The 14,767-nt window shown below is 53.2% G+C and overlaps 1 protein-coding gene across 2 annotated transcripts in view; it reads right to left on the bottom strand.

The window, feature by feature from the left end:
* The window catches only part of colec12 (collectin sub-family member 12), a 354,609-nt gene extending 345,497 nt beyond the window's left edge, over window positions 1–9,112 (bottom strand). The window contains exon 1 of one of the 2 annotated variants that reach the window (XM_085992803.1): window positions 8,548–9,112. In XM_085992803.1, the coding sequence (XP_085848929.1) occupies window positions 8,548–8,578 (31 nt within the window). In that variant the 5' untranslated portion in view covers window positions 8,579–9,112. The remainder of the gene's footprint in view (window positions 1–8,547) is intronic. The other variant, XM_085992804.1, reaches the window with a different exon arrangement.
* Window positions 9,113–14,767: the final 5,655 nt, after the last annotated feature.

The raw sequence follows: 14,767 nt of genomic DNA, 5'->3' as shown, positions 1-14,767 counted from the left end.
ATGTCTGTACCGGATCAGCCAAACGAACAGCCCCAGCCAAACGGCCAGCTACAACAGCCCCAGCAGCCGGCCTGGCTGCGAGCCCTCCGACCGCCGTACCTGGGTCTAAACCCACAGGCTGCGAATTCAGCCCTCGACTTCGAACACTGGCTGAGCTGCTTCGAAGCCTACCTGGGAGAATCCGGCGTGCCTCCGGTATCCAAACTAAGAGTTCTGACCGCCCAGGTGAGCCCTAAAGTATTTGCACTCATCCAGGACATTGCTACATACGAGGACGCCCTCAACCTGCTAAAAGAGCAGTACCGGAGCCCTGTAAACTCAATGTACGCCAGGCATCTCCTAAGATCCTGCTCGCAACAGCCAGGAGAGTCAGTTGATGATTTCTTATGGGCGCTGCAAATACTCGGCAGGGACTGTGACTTTAAAGCCGTAACAGCTGCAGAACATACCGATGGAAATATCCGCGATGCCTTCGTGAAAGGCCTTCGGTCAGACTACTCACGGCAAAGACTGCTGGAATCAAAGGACCTCGACCTGAAAACAGCTGCTATCCTCGCTCGCTCCTTGGAAGTGGCCCATCGGGACCTCGAGGCGTACTCCAGGTACTGTGCTGCGCGACCCTGGGACTCGGGCCCGACTCCGGCCGCAATACCCCTCGCACCGCCGCCCCTGGGGCCTACCACAGCGTCGGTGTCCCGGAACCGATCCGGACCGCCACCCCCGGTACCGGCTGCGACATCGGACCCCACGATCGGGCCGCCGGCTGCTTCTTCTGTGGCCAGGCGAAACACCCGAGGGCGCGCTGCCCTGCAAGAAACGCGACCTGCTCCGACTGCCACAAGAAAGGCCACTTCACGAAGGCCTGCAAGGGGAAAGCCACAGACGCCAGCAGTGCCTCATGCGAGTTGTGGGGGTGGCCATCTTTCATCAAGGCCACAGATGCCAGCATCACCTCGTGTGAGTTGTGGGGCGGCCATCTTTGATCAAGGCCACCGACGCCGGCAGTGCCTCATGTGAGTTGTGGGGGCGGCCATCTTCTCCACCATTTTGTTCAACGTCGTGGGCGCCGCCATTTTGTTCACCACACTCGACCACCACCTGGTCTCCAGACCCGACCACCGCCTCACCCGCAGACTACAGCAGCTCGCTCAGCCAAAAACAGCCTCCATCACACTTGACCAAGCTCGCCCGCATCACCTGTCCAAGTCCATGATGGACATCAAAGTAAACGGCCACGCCACAACCTGCCTGTTCGACAGCGGAAGCACGGAGAGTTTCATCCATCCAGACACGGTGAGCCGCTACTCCCTCACTGTCCGGCCAATGCGTAACCGGATCTCAATGGCGTCGAGGTCCCATTCAACAGACATCAGCGGCTACTGTGTTGTGACCCTGTCGGTTAGGGGCACGGAGTATAAAAATTTTAAACTTCTCGTCCTGCCCCAGCTCTGCGCTGCCGCAGTCGACTACGGGAACCTCGCTACCAACATGGCTGACTTCTCCGGGGCCCGTCTTGCTGCGGAAGCACGTGAGGGCCCATAAAACGGACACCCTGGTCGAGAGGGTGGACCTCCTGCACGCCAACCCCCAGTACGCCTATGTGGCATACCCAGACGGGCGGGAGGACACAGTCTCCTTACGAGACCTCGCACGCTCGGGCACCCCTGAGACACCACCGTTACCCCCCACCACTCCCCCAAATCCAGCCCCGGTAGACAGCATGCCGGAACCCCATGAGCCTTCGCCGACCACGCAGACACCAGCCTTAACTTTGAATACTACACCTCCGCCGCCGCTGCTGCGCCGATCAGAAAGGCTTACGAGGCCTCCGGATAGACTGACATACCCGAACTGGTAGTACACTTCACCCCGCCGGACTCAAATTTAAACAAGGGGTGAATGTGGTAAACCACTTTTATCGTTCACTATCGTTACACTATGGTTATCACTGTTTATATCATTACACTATGGTTATCACTGTTTACACTGTTGTATCACGACACAAGGTTACCTCTTGCCACGCTGTTATACCTGGGCGGGCCACAGCTGACTCCGCCCATGGCTCCGCCTGCTTGCCCAGGTATAAAGGTGGTCGACTGGCTGGTATTCCTCCTTGTTGGATCCGATCACCCACGAGGGTGGGCTCTGTTATTTAGCCAATAAAAACCTATAGGCCTAGAAATTCAGTTGGGCGCGCCAGCCGTTAGCGCCTTAGGGGGAGTAGATCTCGAGCGCTAGGCGCTTATCGCCCGGGCGCAGCGCGATCTGCGCCTCTCCCCAACTTCAGGACACATTTAGCGCCGGCGCAAAGTCTTAGCGCGCGCCCTGCTGCGCGCGCAGATCATGACGTCATTTAATAGTGCAACGCCCTTTGTGCGCCCCAAACCGGAACTTCACTCACGCCGGCCCATTGTGCGCCGGGCGTCCCGAGCGACTGTGAAGTGGAACGGTACACAGGCCAGCCGGGCCGGGGGGAGCGCTAATTAAAGGGCACTTACCCAGCAGTATAAAGGCCAGCCATTTTGCAGCATTCACTCTTGTGCAACGGTTTTTTGGACAGAGACCAAGGAGAAGAGTTTACTGCTTTGGACCAACACTTGGACAGGTATTTTTGGCTCAGGCCAGAGCTTACCAATTACCTTTGCCTTCATTCAGAGCTCAGTGTTTGCCAGCATATAATGGGGGCTGCATTGGGTGGCAACGCAGAATTTCAGCCTTATGCCAGAAGGGCTTACAGATGCCATGAGAGAGTGGCAGCCCTGGCTAGACGCAGAGGGGGCAACAGGCGTCGCCAACTGAGGCCTTACCCACGCAGGGTATACCGCCCGCAGACCTCCTATCTGACCATGTCTGCCGCGATGTGTGTTAGGAGGCTGCAATTCCGAAGGGAGGTGGTTGCAGACATCTGCCGGCTGCTTCAGAGAGATCTGCAGCCACAGCTGATGCGCAGGACGTCTCTGTCGGTGGCAGTGAAGGTGACGGTGGCTCTCAACTTCTATGCCTCCAGCTCCTTCCAATCCGCTACTGGGGACATCGCTAACATCTCCCAGTTCGCCGTGCATTGCTGCATCCGCCAGGTGACCGAAGCCCTTTTCAGAAGGAGACATCAATTCATCTCCTTCCCCATGACCCTGGACAAGCAGCAGCAGCGTGCAGTGGGGTTTGCAAGAATAGCAGGGCGCCATTGACTGCACGCATGTGGCTTTGCGGGCACCTCTTGAGCATGCCGAGGAGTACCACAACCGGAAGGGCTACCATTCCCTCAATGTACAGCTGGTGTGTGACCACAGGCAGCGCATCCTAGCTGTCAATGCCCGCTTTCCAGGCAGCAGCCACGATGCCTTTATCCTGCGACAGACAACTGTGGCTGACATGTTCCAGGCACAGCCTCCCCCAAGAGGATGGCTTATCGGGGACAAAGGCTATCCTTTGTGTGCCTGGCTCATGACCCCGCTCCGCGCGCCCACGACCCCGCTGAAGAGGCATACAACGAGAGCCATCAAGCGACGAGGAGCCTCATAGAACAAACAATCGGCATGCTCAAGCAACGGTTCCGCTGTCTCGACCGCTCCGGGGGAGCCCTCCAGTATTCGCAGGATCGAGTCTCCCAATTCGTCGTCGTTTGCTGCATGCTGCACAACCTGGCTATTCGCAGGACTCAGGCACTGCCACCTCATGTTGGACCACCACCTCAGGAGGAGGAGCAGGAGGAGCATGAGGATGACGAGGACGAGGAGTACCAGCCCAGGAGGGACGCACAAGGTCCAAGGGCCGCCCGTCGTCGGCTTATTGAACGTCACTTCTAGGCCCCCTGTCAGGGAATGGCTTGTGCCAATGATAGAACATGATTGCAGCCGCTCCGCAAGCCCTCAGCCGGTTAAGGCATCAAACACTTCAAAGATCAAACATGGACAATGTGAATAAATAAAATGCTTTATTGTACAAACTCTGGGCCCTTCCCACATGAAAACCAAAAACAGATGAAACCCCCAAAAAACACTCAAACACATTACTCGCTCCCACAACCTGGGGAGGATTAACAAAATAGGGCAACTAAAATGGCCGTCATTCTTGGCCTTCGTCCAAAACAAACATCACATCATCGGCCTTCAAAAAACAAACATCCAATTCTCGGCCTCAAGAAACAAACACAAATGGCCACACATTCGACTATTTGGCCCGCTATGGCGATGCCTTGGCCATCTTTGGGTGGCCCCTGCCCGCCCTGCTGCTCCGCCTCAAAGTAAGGCCATTGGCTGCTGCAAGGCTGAGGGCAGGCTCCTGAGGGGCACATGTCGTGACGGCAGATGCCCTTGGGGGTCGGCCTAGTCGAGGTCTGGCCGTCGAGCGGTCGGCTGTTGATTGCTGCAGCTGTGGCTGGCCAGCATCAGTCGCTGCAGCAGCTCCTGGCAGCTCCACTGGGGGAGTGGCAGTGGCGGCTGGAGGAATGGCGGCAAGCTGGCGGATGGCAGGCGCTCGCTGGTCACCTGAGACACTGGCAATCGCCCGGGCCAGCACTGCAGCATTCGCACCAATCTGCCGAGGGACAGACCGATGTGCTGCTGCAGCGCGCCGGGTGCCCTGGCGATGCCTGGCTGACACCGTGAGTGTGGCAGCAGTGAGTGCCCGTGTTGACCTGTTCACTGACCGCAGCAGAGCAGCCAGTGACTGGACGGCACCACTAATCACCTGGCCAGTCGCTGACAGATCTGCCCGGTATTCCGCCCGACTGGTGGCCTCTAAGGGCCCGAACTCGGCCACACTCCGAGAGAGCGAATCGATGGACTCAGGCAACCGTGCCACTGCCGCCATGAGCTCCATGTGCCGGCGCTCCGAGTCTGTGGACAAGCCTTCGAGGCGTTCCATCTCCTCAGCGAAGAGCATCTCCTGACTGGAGGCCGGACTCTCCCTCTGGGGAGAAGGCCGCCGAGCTGGCCGACCCTTCCTCCGTTGCTGGAGGCCGCTGGGCCCAGCAATTGGACTCCCCTCCGACGCATCCCCCCTCTGGGGAGAAGGCCGCCGAGCTTCCACCCCCCTCCCGCCTTTCTGCAGCACGCAGGTCCCAGGAGCTCCCCTCCCCTTCGACACTTCCGCCACGCTGCCCTCCAGGGAAGACGTGTCCCCTACATTGGCCTGGGTGGCCGCGGCTGAGGGTTCTCCTGATGGGCCGCCTTCCTCTTGCTCCTCCTCCTGCTCCTCCTCGGAGGGTCTGTCACTGGCAAGTTGAGGGACCTCCTCTTGACCATCTGAAAGCAGGAAGGCACAAGAGTAGCTTTAGAGTGAGGAGAGGGCGTCAGTGCGGGATGCATGAGTGGTGGCATTCAGCGCATTGGTCGGACAGTGGCAAAGGATGTAGATCTGATGTGCAAGTGGGACGAGAGAGGTGCAAAAGGTGATGTCCTTACCATTGCTGCCCAGAACAGGGTCGGCATCTCCACATGCAACGGGCCCAATCACCCGGCCACCCATGAGGCGCTCCACGCGATGTTGCAGGTCAGTGAGTGGCTGGATATGGGGTCGTCCTCCCCCGGTCGCAGTCCGGCTCTTGCGATTATTCGCCAGCTTGGCCTGCAAGAGAAAGGACGGCCTCTAAGTACAGTGTGTCGCCGTGATCTTGTGTGCACTGCCTCCCATGGTGGAATAGCCTGGCCAGTGTGTCGCCATGATCTGGTGTGCACTGCCTCCCATGGTGGAATAGCCTGGCCAGTGTGTCGCCATGATCTGGTGTGCACTGCCTCCCATGGTGGAATAGCCTGGCCAGTGTGTCGCCATGATCTGGTGTGCACTGCCTCCCATGGTGGAATAGCCTGGCCAGTGTGTCGCCATGATCTGGTGTGCACTGCCTCCCATGGTGGAATAGCCTGGCCAGTGTGTCACCATGATCTGCTGTGCACAGCCTCCCATGGTGGAATAGCCTGGCCAGTGTGTCACCATGATCTGGTGTGCAATGCCTCCCATGGTGGAATAGCTTGGCCAGTGTGTTCAGTGCAGAATGTGCAATTGATGCTCATGCCTGTCCCATAGCTGCTGGATGAAGGCTGGCCATTAGAGCTTTCAGGTCCCTTTGCCCATAACGTGAGGTGCACATGCAAGGATGAGGAGGTCATTGGAAAGGGTACTCACCCTGACAATGCGTGTGAGGTCATTTAACTTTTTGCAGCATTGGGCACCGGTCCTGGGGACGTCGCTGTTGGCTGACAGCTTGATGGCGACATGCCTCCAGGCTCTCCTGTAGACGCGGACCGTCGCCTTCTTGCCATTGTCCGGGTACAAAACATGGCGCCTCTTCTCCACAGCAGCAAGCAGCACACTCAGATCACGCTCTGAGAAGCGCTGCGCACGTTCACGGGCCTTCTCCATGTCTTCAGGCGCTATTTGGGTCCAGCAGCAGTGTTCAGGCCTAGCTGGAGGGCTCCACTATCCAGGGCGTGGCAGCAGACACAGTCGACCCTTCCCCCTTAAGAGCTGGCCGGTGCCAGGGTGTCTGCTGTCAGTCACGAGATGGCCGCACTTGCGCTGCGCCCGGCCTCGGCGCTATCGATCACCACCTCCGGCTTAGCGCCCAAAGAGAGGCGTCCAGCAGCAGTTTTAGCGCTCGCCCGAACTAGTAGGGCGAAGCTAATGAATATCGGAGAAGTGGCCTAGATTTGGCGGCGGCCGCAAACTTTAGCGGACGCCCCACTTTAGCACCCCAAAAGTGGCGTCAATGAATTTCTAGGCCATAGTTACTAACTTAACTCGTCGCTTTTCATGAACTGAATTGATAGGTATATCACACCCAACCTGTCCAAATCATACTGGAGTTTCTCTGCATCCTCCTCATCGCACACACGCCCACCCAGCTTTGTGTCGTCTGCAAACTTGGAGATATTACATCTAGTTCCCTCGTCTAGGTCGTGGGTTTGGGAGGTGCTGCTGAAGAAGCCTTGGCGAGTTGAGTTATGAGGTGCTACAGTATCAATGAACTTCCCAGTTATGTACTGGGAAAAGCCTGTGGCAGGGATGAGTTGCAATTAGACTGCACCTGATATTGGTCCACCCCTTCAGTGTAATACCAATGAGCTAGGCCTTTAAGACTTGAATTAGCACTCCAATCATTTCTTTGAGCAGGGAGAATGAATTTTGCGTGTAGTCTAAAGCATTAGCACCTGGCGCTAATTCTCAAACTTTTCTAATGATATCGCCCATTCCTGGGCTATAATGAATTTCTAACCCCTTGAAACTCTTTTCTTTGGGATGAAATAGATCAGGCAAAAGAGACTCGAGTTAGACATCAGCTATACCAGTCTTGAACTTCTAGATCTTTTTCTATTTCTAGCATTTCAAGCTAGTTCCTTGGTACATTGCTTTAGCACAGAACCATAACAGCAGTTCAAACTGGCTTAGCGTCAAGAAGGGATTGCTTCCTCGTATGCAAGCCCTCCCACCCCAAAACACACCATTTGCAAAATGCTCACTTTTCACGCTGGCAATGTGGGCTCCTCTGTTTCTCAGTCAATCAGAACCAGAACTCGTGTTGCAAAAGTGTCATCACTAATTTACTGACGCTGTCGAGTTTGTTTAGAGTAATGCCACTGTCAACCGTGGCAACAACAGTCTTCCAACGTCGCTTTACAGAGAACCGCGTGCTTGCATTGCAACCCCCAGTCTAAATACTGCTGGGTTTGTAAATTAAGACAATACAGATCTATGATAGAAATCTTGGAGAAACAAAATATTACTTTTGCTGAATAAGTAAGACCAATTACGGCCCGCAAACACATGGCCAATGCGCAGGTAAGCGAGTGAATTAAAATAGGAGTGGGTCATGCACAAGTTCACGAAGGAGCCAGGACCATTTTTCTATAGGGACTCTTGAACTGTAGCTCAACAAGACTTTTTTTCCTTTGTAAAGTCTGGATACTGCATTTACTGAAGAGAGATTTGAAAGTCACTCTAAGCAGCCAAATAACTTTAACTCAGTTCTAGTGCCGCTGGCACATAATTACTACCAGATGTTTTTTTTTTAAAAAGCAAATTAAAGGACATTGCAAAACTCGAGGTCAAAATTCCTGCTTTCAAAATGTAGAGTAAACAACACGACTGGAGGGATGTGGAGATGCCAGATTGCGAAAGGCGATCCATCATTATTCATTAGGACAAAGTTTCGGAACATTTATGAATAAGAATTTACACATTCTGCTCTCCATCCCCCTCACACATAAAAACAGCAAATCAGCATCGAAATCCGACACATTGGGGAATAGTGGGGAAAGTTCACCACGACATTAAATAGAATAAATTACTATTCTAAAATAAGACTCCTTTATGCCAGATATAATAAGTGTCATATAAACAACTTGTCAGCGTTGGCAAAACTACTCAGGTAACGAGAGTAACTTAATATTTAACGTCTTCTAAACTTTGCGGATTTTACATTTGTGGTTTTTAAAATTATTTTTAAACGAACAAAGCACTCATCGAAACATAACAGATTTCTCTCATTAAATTTAGAAACGATCAGGACGAGTTTCCCAAAGTAAAATTTCGCTCTAAGTTTGAACCTACCTTTCATTTTGGCGGCGAAGAAGAGGCTCATAAAAAAAGGAAAAAATCTGATCGTTCCAGAAAAACTAGTAAAACTATTCTGTTTCTTTAATTTTTCTTTGTCTCTTTCATGGTAGAACTTTGTATAAGTATCAACAATTGCGAAGCTAGTATTTCAGAGCTCAGATATAACACGTTCTTGGGGTTGCTTCCGAAGCTATTAAAACAAATAAAGTAAATCAATGAAAAGTGATGTAACGCTAAGATTCAAATATCCGCTGGTCCCAGTAGGTATTGGAAAAGCTAGCAAACTAGAATTGAGAGTGTCTCGCCAACCGATGCTGTCTGACTCTCTCGGATTACAAACTGCAGTAAGCAAAGTGTCTGGATCTTTGGAAGTTTTAAGTAGAGGATTTTATCCACGGGCTGCAATCAGACCACAAAAATGTAAAACGTAAAAGGAAGTCCCCAGCCTGCAGGCTCTCCTCTAGCACGTGTTTTCATCATCTGCCTGCTCTCCTTGCATTTGTTTACAGTGGGGATGAACACAGATTCCGCTGGAGCCCAAGGTAATGCTTTGGGCGAATACCAACAGATGATATGTCCCGATCGTATTACACATTACCTGACTCATAAGAAAAACTAGAGGAACAAAATCTGGTTTTCATTTGTGAAAACGTTGCACAACTTTTACAGGCTGTACTCTCTTGAGCAGCTTTTTGCTAAAACATTTCTGCTGTTCCTGTTGTGTTTTTGACTAGTTTTGAAATCGTCCCGTGTACTGTCAAAACAAAACACAATTTAAGAAAGGGCAGATTTATTGAAATGTGCTGCTCTTTTGTTACACTATAACTAAATATTGTTTCATAGCTATTTATGTGCAGGCCATTGTTCTCGATTTAAATTGGAGTTATACCACACTCTGAAACGGAGAAAACAGAGTAGAGTTAATGTTTTTTTTAAATTGTGCAGAGTTTTGATACCATGAAGAGAGAAAGACTATTTCCTCTGGTTGGATAGTCAGTAACAATGAACCATCAATTAAAGTTGTCACTAAGAGAGTGAGGAGATTTGTTGGAAGACATTTCTTTGTACAATTATTGAAGCATAGAATGCTTTGCCATAGGAAACAGTTGAGGCAGAAACCATTGTATCTTAAGGGAAAGGTAGATAAATACTACTAAAAATGCATTTATCAGTGTAGTCATGCCGGATTCGTTTGTTCTGTTCATATGAACCTCTGTCATCTCTGCAGCCATTTGGTGCAAAGGACATCCTACTTTGCAATCTGGTTTTAGAATGTGGAATCTGAATCATAGAATGTTATATAACAGGCCATTCCGCCCATTGCCAGACACAGCCAGATTTCTGAAAGTTATTTGCTTAGTCCCATTTCCCATACACTTTTACATTTTTCCTTTTAAAATATTTATCCATTTTGCTGGTCTGGAGTGGGGCTTGAATCCCACAATCTTCTGACTCAGAGGCAAGAGTGCTGACCACTAAGGCAAGCTGACACTTACTGAAATATAATGATCTAGAAAGCAGTCCTGAACATATTGCCCCTGAATTCGCGGTCGGTATGACGGCATACTCGATTCACGCCTTTGAAATTGACTGCAAGTGTGTGATTTCTGCATGCACATGCGCTAAATCCCGAACTTGCGATTTGTCAAGTCCCAAATAGACAGACGATCCACCGCAACTTTCAAGTCCTCATTCAAATAATGTGCTAGCGAAAAGTTGGGCTAAATGCCCATTAATTACCCTGAAAATTTTTACGGCGCAGGAGCCTGTTGCACAACGTACTAGACCTCCGCTGAGCCATTTCCTGGCCACCTGCACATGCTCACTTGTGCTCTGGTGTGAATTTATTTGAGACAACACAGCTCAGTGCAGCAACTAGGCTTTTATCCAGTACTTGCGAGTGGTACTTTGACTTCATCAAAATGATTGCTGAGAATGTTGACTCACACAGACCCTGCTCTCCATCCAGAATGCTCTTTGCCATGATGTGCTCTGTTGGATCTGCTTGTTATTTGTTGGTTTAGCTTTCTTCTGCTGGCTTGGAGAGATTATTCCGATTAGTTGAGCTGACCATAATGACAGCTCCCATCGCCAGACAATGTTACTGGTGTTTTTGTATCTTGCTGAAGTCCGTTGTTTTCACCCGTGTTACACAACATTTTAGCAGATAACCAATAAGAATTAACCAAGAAAGTAAAATGCACACTACGATCAAAAAACATTTGCACATTCTGTTTTTCATCTTACCATTTTACAACAAACGTACAAAAAGGTTAAAGTGCAAATGCACACACTTTACAAATATGAGTATTTAGATCACATGCCCAACAATGGTATCTCTTACTCATTTTTTATTTACCAACCAAAAATACAATGATTCACATCTGAATTCCCAATTAGCCACACGTGGCTAACATATTGGACAATGCTGGTGTAAAGAAGTTTCTCCTGACCTCTGTTCTAAATATCTCGGCCTAGAAATTCAGTCTGGCCACTTTTGGGGCGGTAAAGTCGGGTGGTCGCTAAAGTTAGCGCCCGCCGGAAAGTGTAGGCCACTTCGCCGAAATTCAGTAGATTTGGCCAAGAGTTTGGGCGAGCGCTGAAACTGGCGTTGCACTGCTATCTTCAGGCGCTAAGCCGGCGATGCGGACTGATAACGCCGAGGCCGGGCGCAGCGCAGGTGCGGTCATGTTTTGATTGACAGCAGACACCCTGACGCCAGCCAGCTCTTAAAGGGGGAAGGGTCGACTTTGACTGCTGCCACGCCCTGCATAGTGGAGCCCTGCAGCTAGGCCTCAACACTGCTGGTGGACCCAAATAGCGCCTGAAGCCATGGAGAAGGCCCGTGAATGAGCGCAGCGCTTCTCCCAGCATGCTTTGAGGGTGCTGGTTAATGGTGTGGAAAAGAAAAGAGAGATCTTGTGCCCAGACAGTGGCAAGAAGGCTCCCAGGAGGCAGTACAGGAGAGCCTGGAAGAAAATCGCCCACAGGGTGTCATCCACCAGCGATGTCCCCAGGAGTGCGGACCAATGCCGCAAGAAGTACAACGACCTCACTCGGATGGTGAAGGTGAGTACCCTTTCCAGTGTCCTCCTCATCCTTGCATGTGCACCTCACATTATGGGCAAAGGGACCTCAAAGGCCTAATGGCCAGCCCTCCTCCCGCAGCTATGGCACTGGCATGATCATCAATAGCACTTTCTGCACTTAACACACTGGCCAAGCTATTCGACCATGGGAGGCAGTGCACACAGCAACAGGGCACCACACTGGCCAAGCTATTCGACCATGGGAGGCAGTGCACACAGCAACAGGGCACCACACTGGCCAAGCTATTCGACCATGGGAGGCAGTGCACACAGCAACAGGGCACCACACTGGCCAAGCTATTCGACCATGGGAGGCAGTGCACACAGCAACAGGGCACCACACTGGCCAAGCTATTCGACCATGGGAGGCAGTGCACACAGCAACAGGGCACCACACTGTACTTAGAGGCTGTCCTTTCTCTTGCAGGCAAAGCTGGCGCAGAATTTGAGGAGCCAGTCTGCCACCGGGGGAGGCCGTCCCCAGTACCAGGCGCTCAGTGAGCTGGAGGAGAGCGTGGTTCGACTCATGCGTGGCCGGGTGACTGGCCCTGTTGCCATTGGAGATGCGGACCCTGTACTGGGACCCACTGGTAAGGACATGACCGGTTGGACCTCTCTCGTTGCCCTTGCGCTTCAGATCTACATCCTTTCCCACTGTCCGACCAATGCGCATAATGCCACCACTCATGCCTCCCTCGCTGACGCCCTGTCCTCACTCTAAAGCTACTCTTGTGCCTTCCTGCTTTCAGCTGGTGAGGAGGAGGTGGTCCCTGAAGCTCAGAGTGCCAGGCCCTTGGAGGAGGAGGACGACGAGGACCAGGAGGAAGGCGGCACATCGGGGGAACCCTCATCCGCGCCAGGGGATGGCAATGGAGGGGAGACGTCTGGCCTGGAGGAGAGGCAGGGGGAAGTGTTGCAGGGGGCTGTAACTCCTGGGCCCAGTGGGGTCGAGGCACGCGGGAAGGGTCGGGCAGCTCGGCGGCCTTCTCCCCAGAGGGAGAGTCCGCCCTCCAGTCCGGAGACGGTCCTCGCCCAGGAGGTGCGCCTCCTTGATGAGATGTCCGCGGCGTCGGAGCGGCGCCACAAGGAGTTCATGGGGGTTGTGGGGCAGTTGCCTCAGGCCATTGAGTCCCTGGCTCATAGTGTGGTTGCTTTCGGGGAATCACAGGCCAGGGGGGTCGAGCAACTCACGGCAGCACACGACAGGGGTGTCCAGCAACTCGCGGCAGCGCAGGACAGGGGTGTCCAGCAACTCGCGGCAGCGCAGGACGCGAGTCGCGAGTCCATGAGTGGTGCCGTCCAGACACTGGCAGATCTGATGCGGGCACATACCAGGGCAGTTCGGGCACTCACTTCTGCCACACTCGCTGTGGCGCGGAAGCATCGCCAGGGCACCCGCCGCCCTGCTGCAGCACAGCAGTCTGGCCTCCACCAGATTGCTGCGCTTGCTGCACTGCCAGCCCGGCCGAGTGCCAGTGTCTCTGGCGAACAACGCGCGCCTGGCATCAGCCAGCTTGCCCCCATTGGTGCAGCCGACACTGCCACTCCCCCAGCCAAGGTGCGACGAGCTGCTGCTGAGACTGATGCTGGCCAGCCACAGCTGCAGCAGTCAGCAGCCGGCCCCTCCCGGGCCGGGCCTCGTCTAGGCCGACCCCCAAGGGCATCTGCCATCACGCATTGTGGCCCTCATGAGCCTTCCCCCAGCCTTGCCACACCCACAGGGCCCAGGTTGAGGCGGAGCAGCAGGTCGGGCAGGGGCCGGAGAAGCCTGCATAAGGACTCGCCCTCTCGGCACACCCAGTAGAGTGTGGTGATAGCGTTTTTTTTTATATGGGGGTGTTTGTGTTCTGGGGGGGGGGCTTATTTTGGTAAGGCCGAAGATGAAGGCATTTTTTGTTTTTATGGGGGTGCTTGTGTTGTGGAGGGGGGGGCTTATTTTTGTAAGGCCGATGATGAAGGCCAATTGGATGGGCACGTTTTGTTATTCCTCCCCAGGTTGTGGGAGTGACAGATGTTTTTGACTGTTTTTTGGGGGTCTCGTCTGTTTTTCTGTTTCATGTGGGAAGGGCCCTGAGTTTGTAAAATAAAGCTTTTTATTTATTCAGCATGTCCAGGTGTCATGTTTCAAGTGGTTGTTGCGTTAACCGGCTGAGGGCTTGCAGAGCGGCTGCATTCAGGTGCGTTCATTGCCACAGGCCATTCCCTGACAGGGGGCCTAGAAGTGTCGTTCAATAAGCCGCCGGCGGACGGCCCTTGGACCTTGTGGCTCCCTCCTGGGCTGGTACTCCTCCTCCTCCTCCTCCTCCTCCTCATGGTCCTCCTGCTCGTCCTCCTGAGGTGGTGGTGCAACGTCAGGTGGCAGTGCCTGAGTCCTGCGGATAGCCAGGTTGTGCAGCATGCAGCACACGACGACGAACTGGGAGACTCTATCCGGCGAATACTGGAGAGATCCGCCGGAACGATCCAGGCAGCGGAACCGTTGCTTGAGGATGCCAATCGTTTGCTCTATGATGTTCCTTGTGGCTTGATGGCTTTCGTTGTATGCCTCCTCCGCTGGGGTCCTGGGCGCGCGGAGCGGGGTCATGAGCCATGTACACAAAGGGTAGCCCTTGTCCCCAATAAGCCATCCCCTTGGTGGAGGCTGTGCCTCGAACATGTCAGCCACAGTAGTCTGGTGCAGGATAAATGCATCGTGGCTGCTTCCTGGAAAGCGGGCATTGACAGCTAGGATGCGCTGCATGTGGTCACACACCAGCTGTACATTGAGGGAATGGTAGCCCTTCCGGTTGCGGTAATCCTCGGCATTGTCGATAGGTGCCCGCATAGCCACATGCGTGCAGTCAATGGCGCCCTGCACCATGGGGAAGTCCGCGATCCTGCCAAATCCGACTGCACGCTGCTCCTGCCTCTCTAGGGTCATGGGGAAGGAGATGAATTGGTGTCTCCTCGCGAAAAGTGCATCGGTGACCTGCCGGATGCAGCGATGCGCGGCGAACTGGGAGATGTTCGCTATGTCCCCAGCAGCGGCTTGGAAGGAGCCGCTTGCATAAAAGTTCAGAGCCACCGTGACCTTCACTTCCACCGACAGAGACGTCCTGCACATCAGCTGTGGACGCAGATCTCTG

The sequence above is a fragment of the Somniosus microcephalus genome, chromosome 7 (assembly GCF_052327205.1).
Source record: "Somniosus microcephalus isolate GS21.2 chromosome 7, FLI_Smic_1.0, whole genome shotgun sequence".
Taxonomy (NCBI): domain Eukaryota; kingdom Metazoa; phylum Chordata; class Chondrichthyes; order Squaliformes; family Somniosidae; genus Somniosus; species Somniosus microcephalus.
Note: the sequence above shows the minus strand (reverse complement) of the source record. Positions and strands in the feature narration are given on the sequence as shown.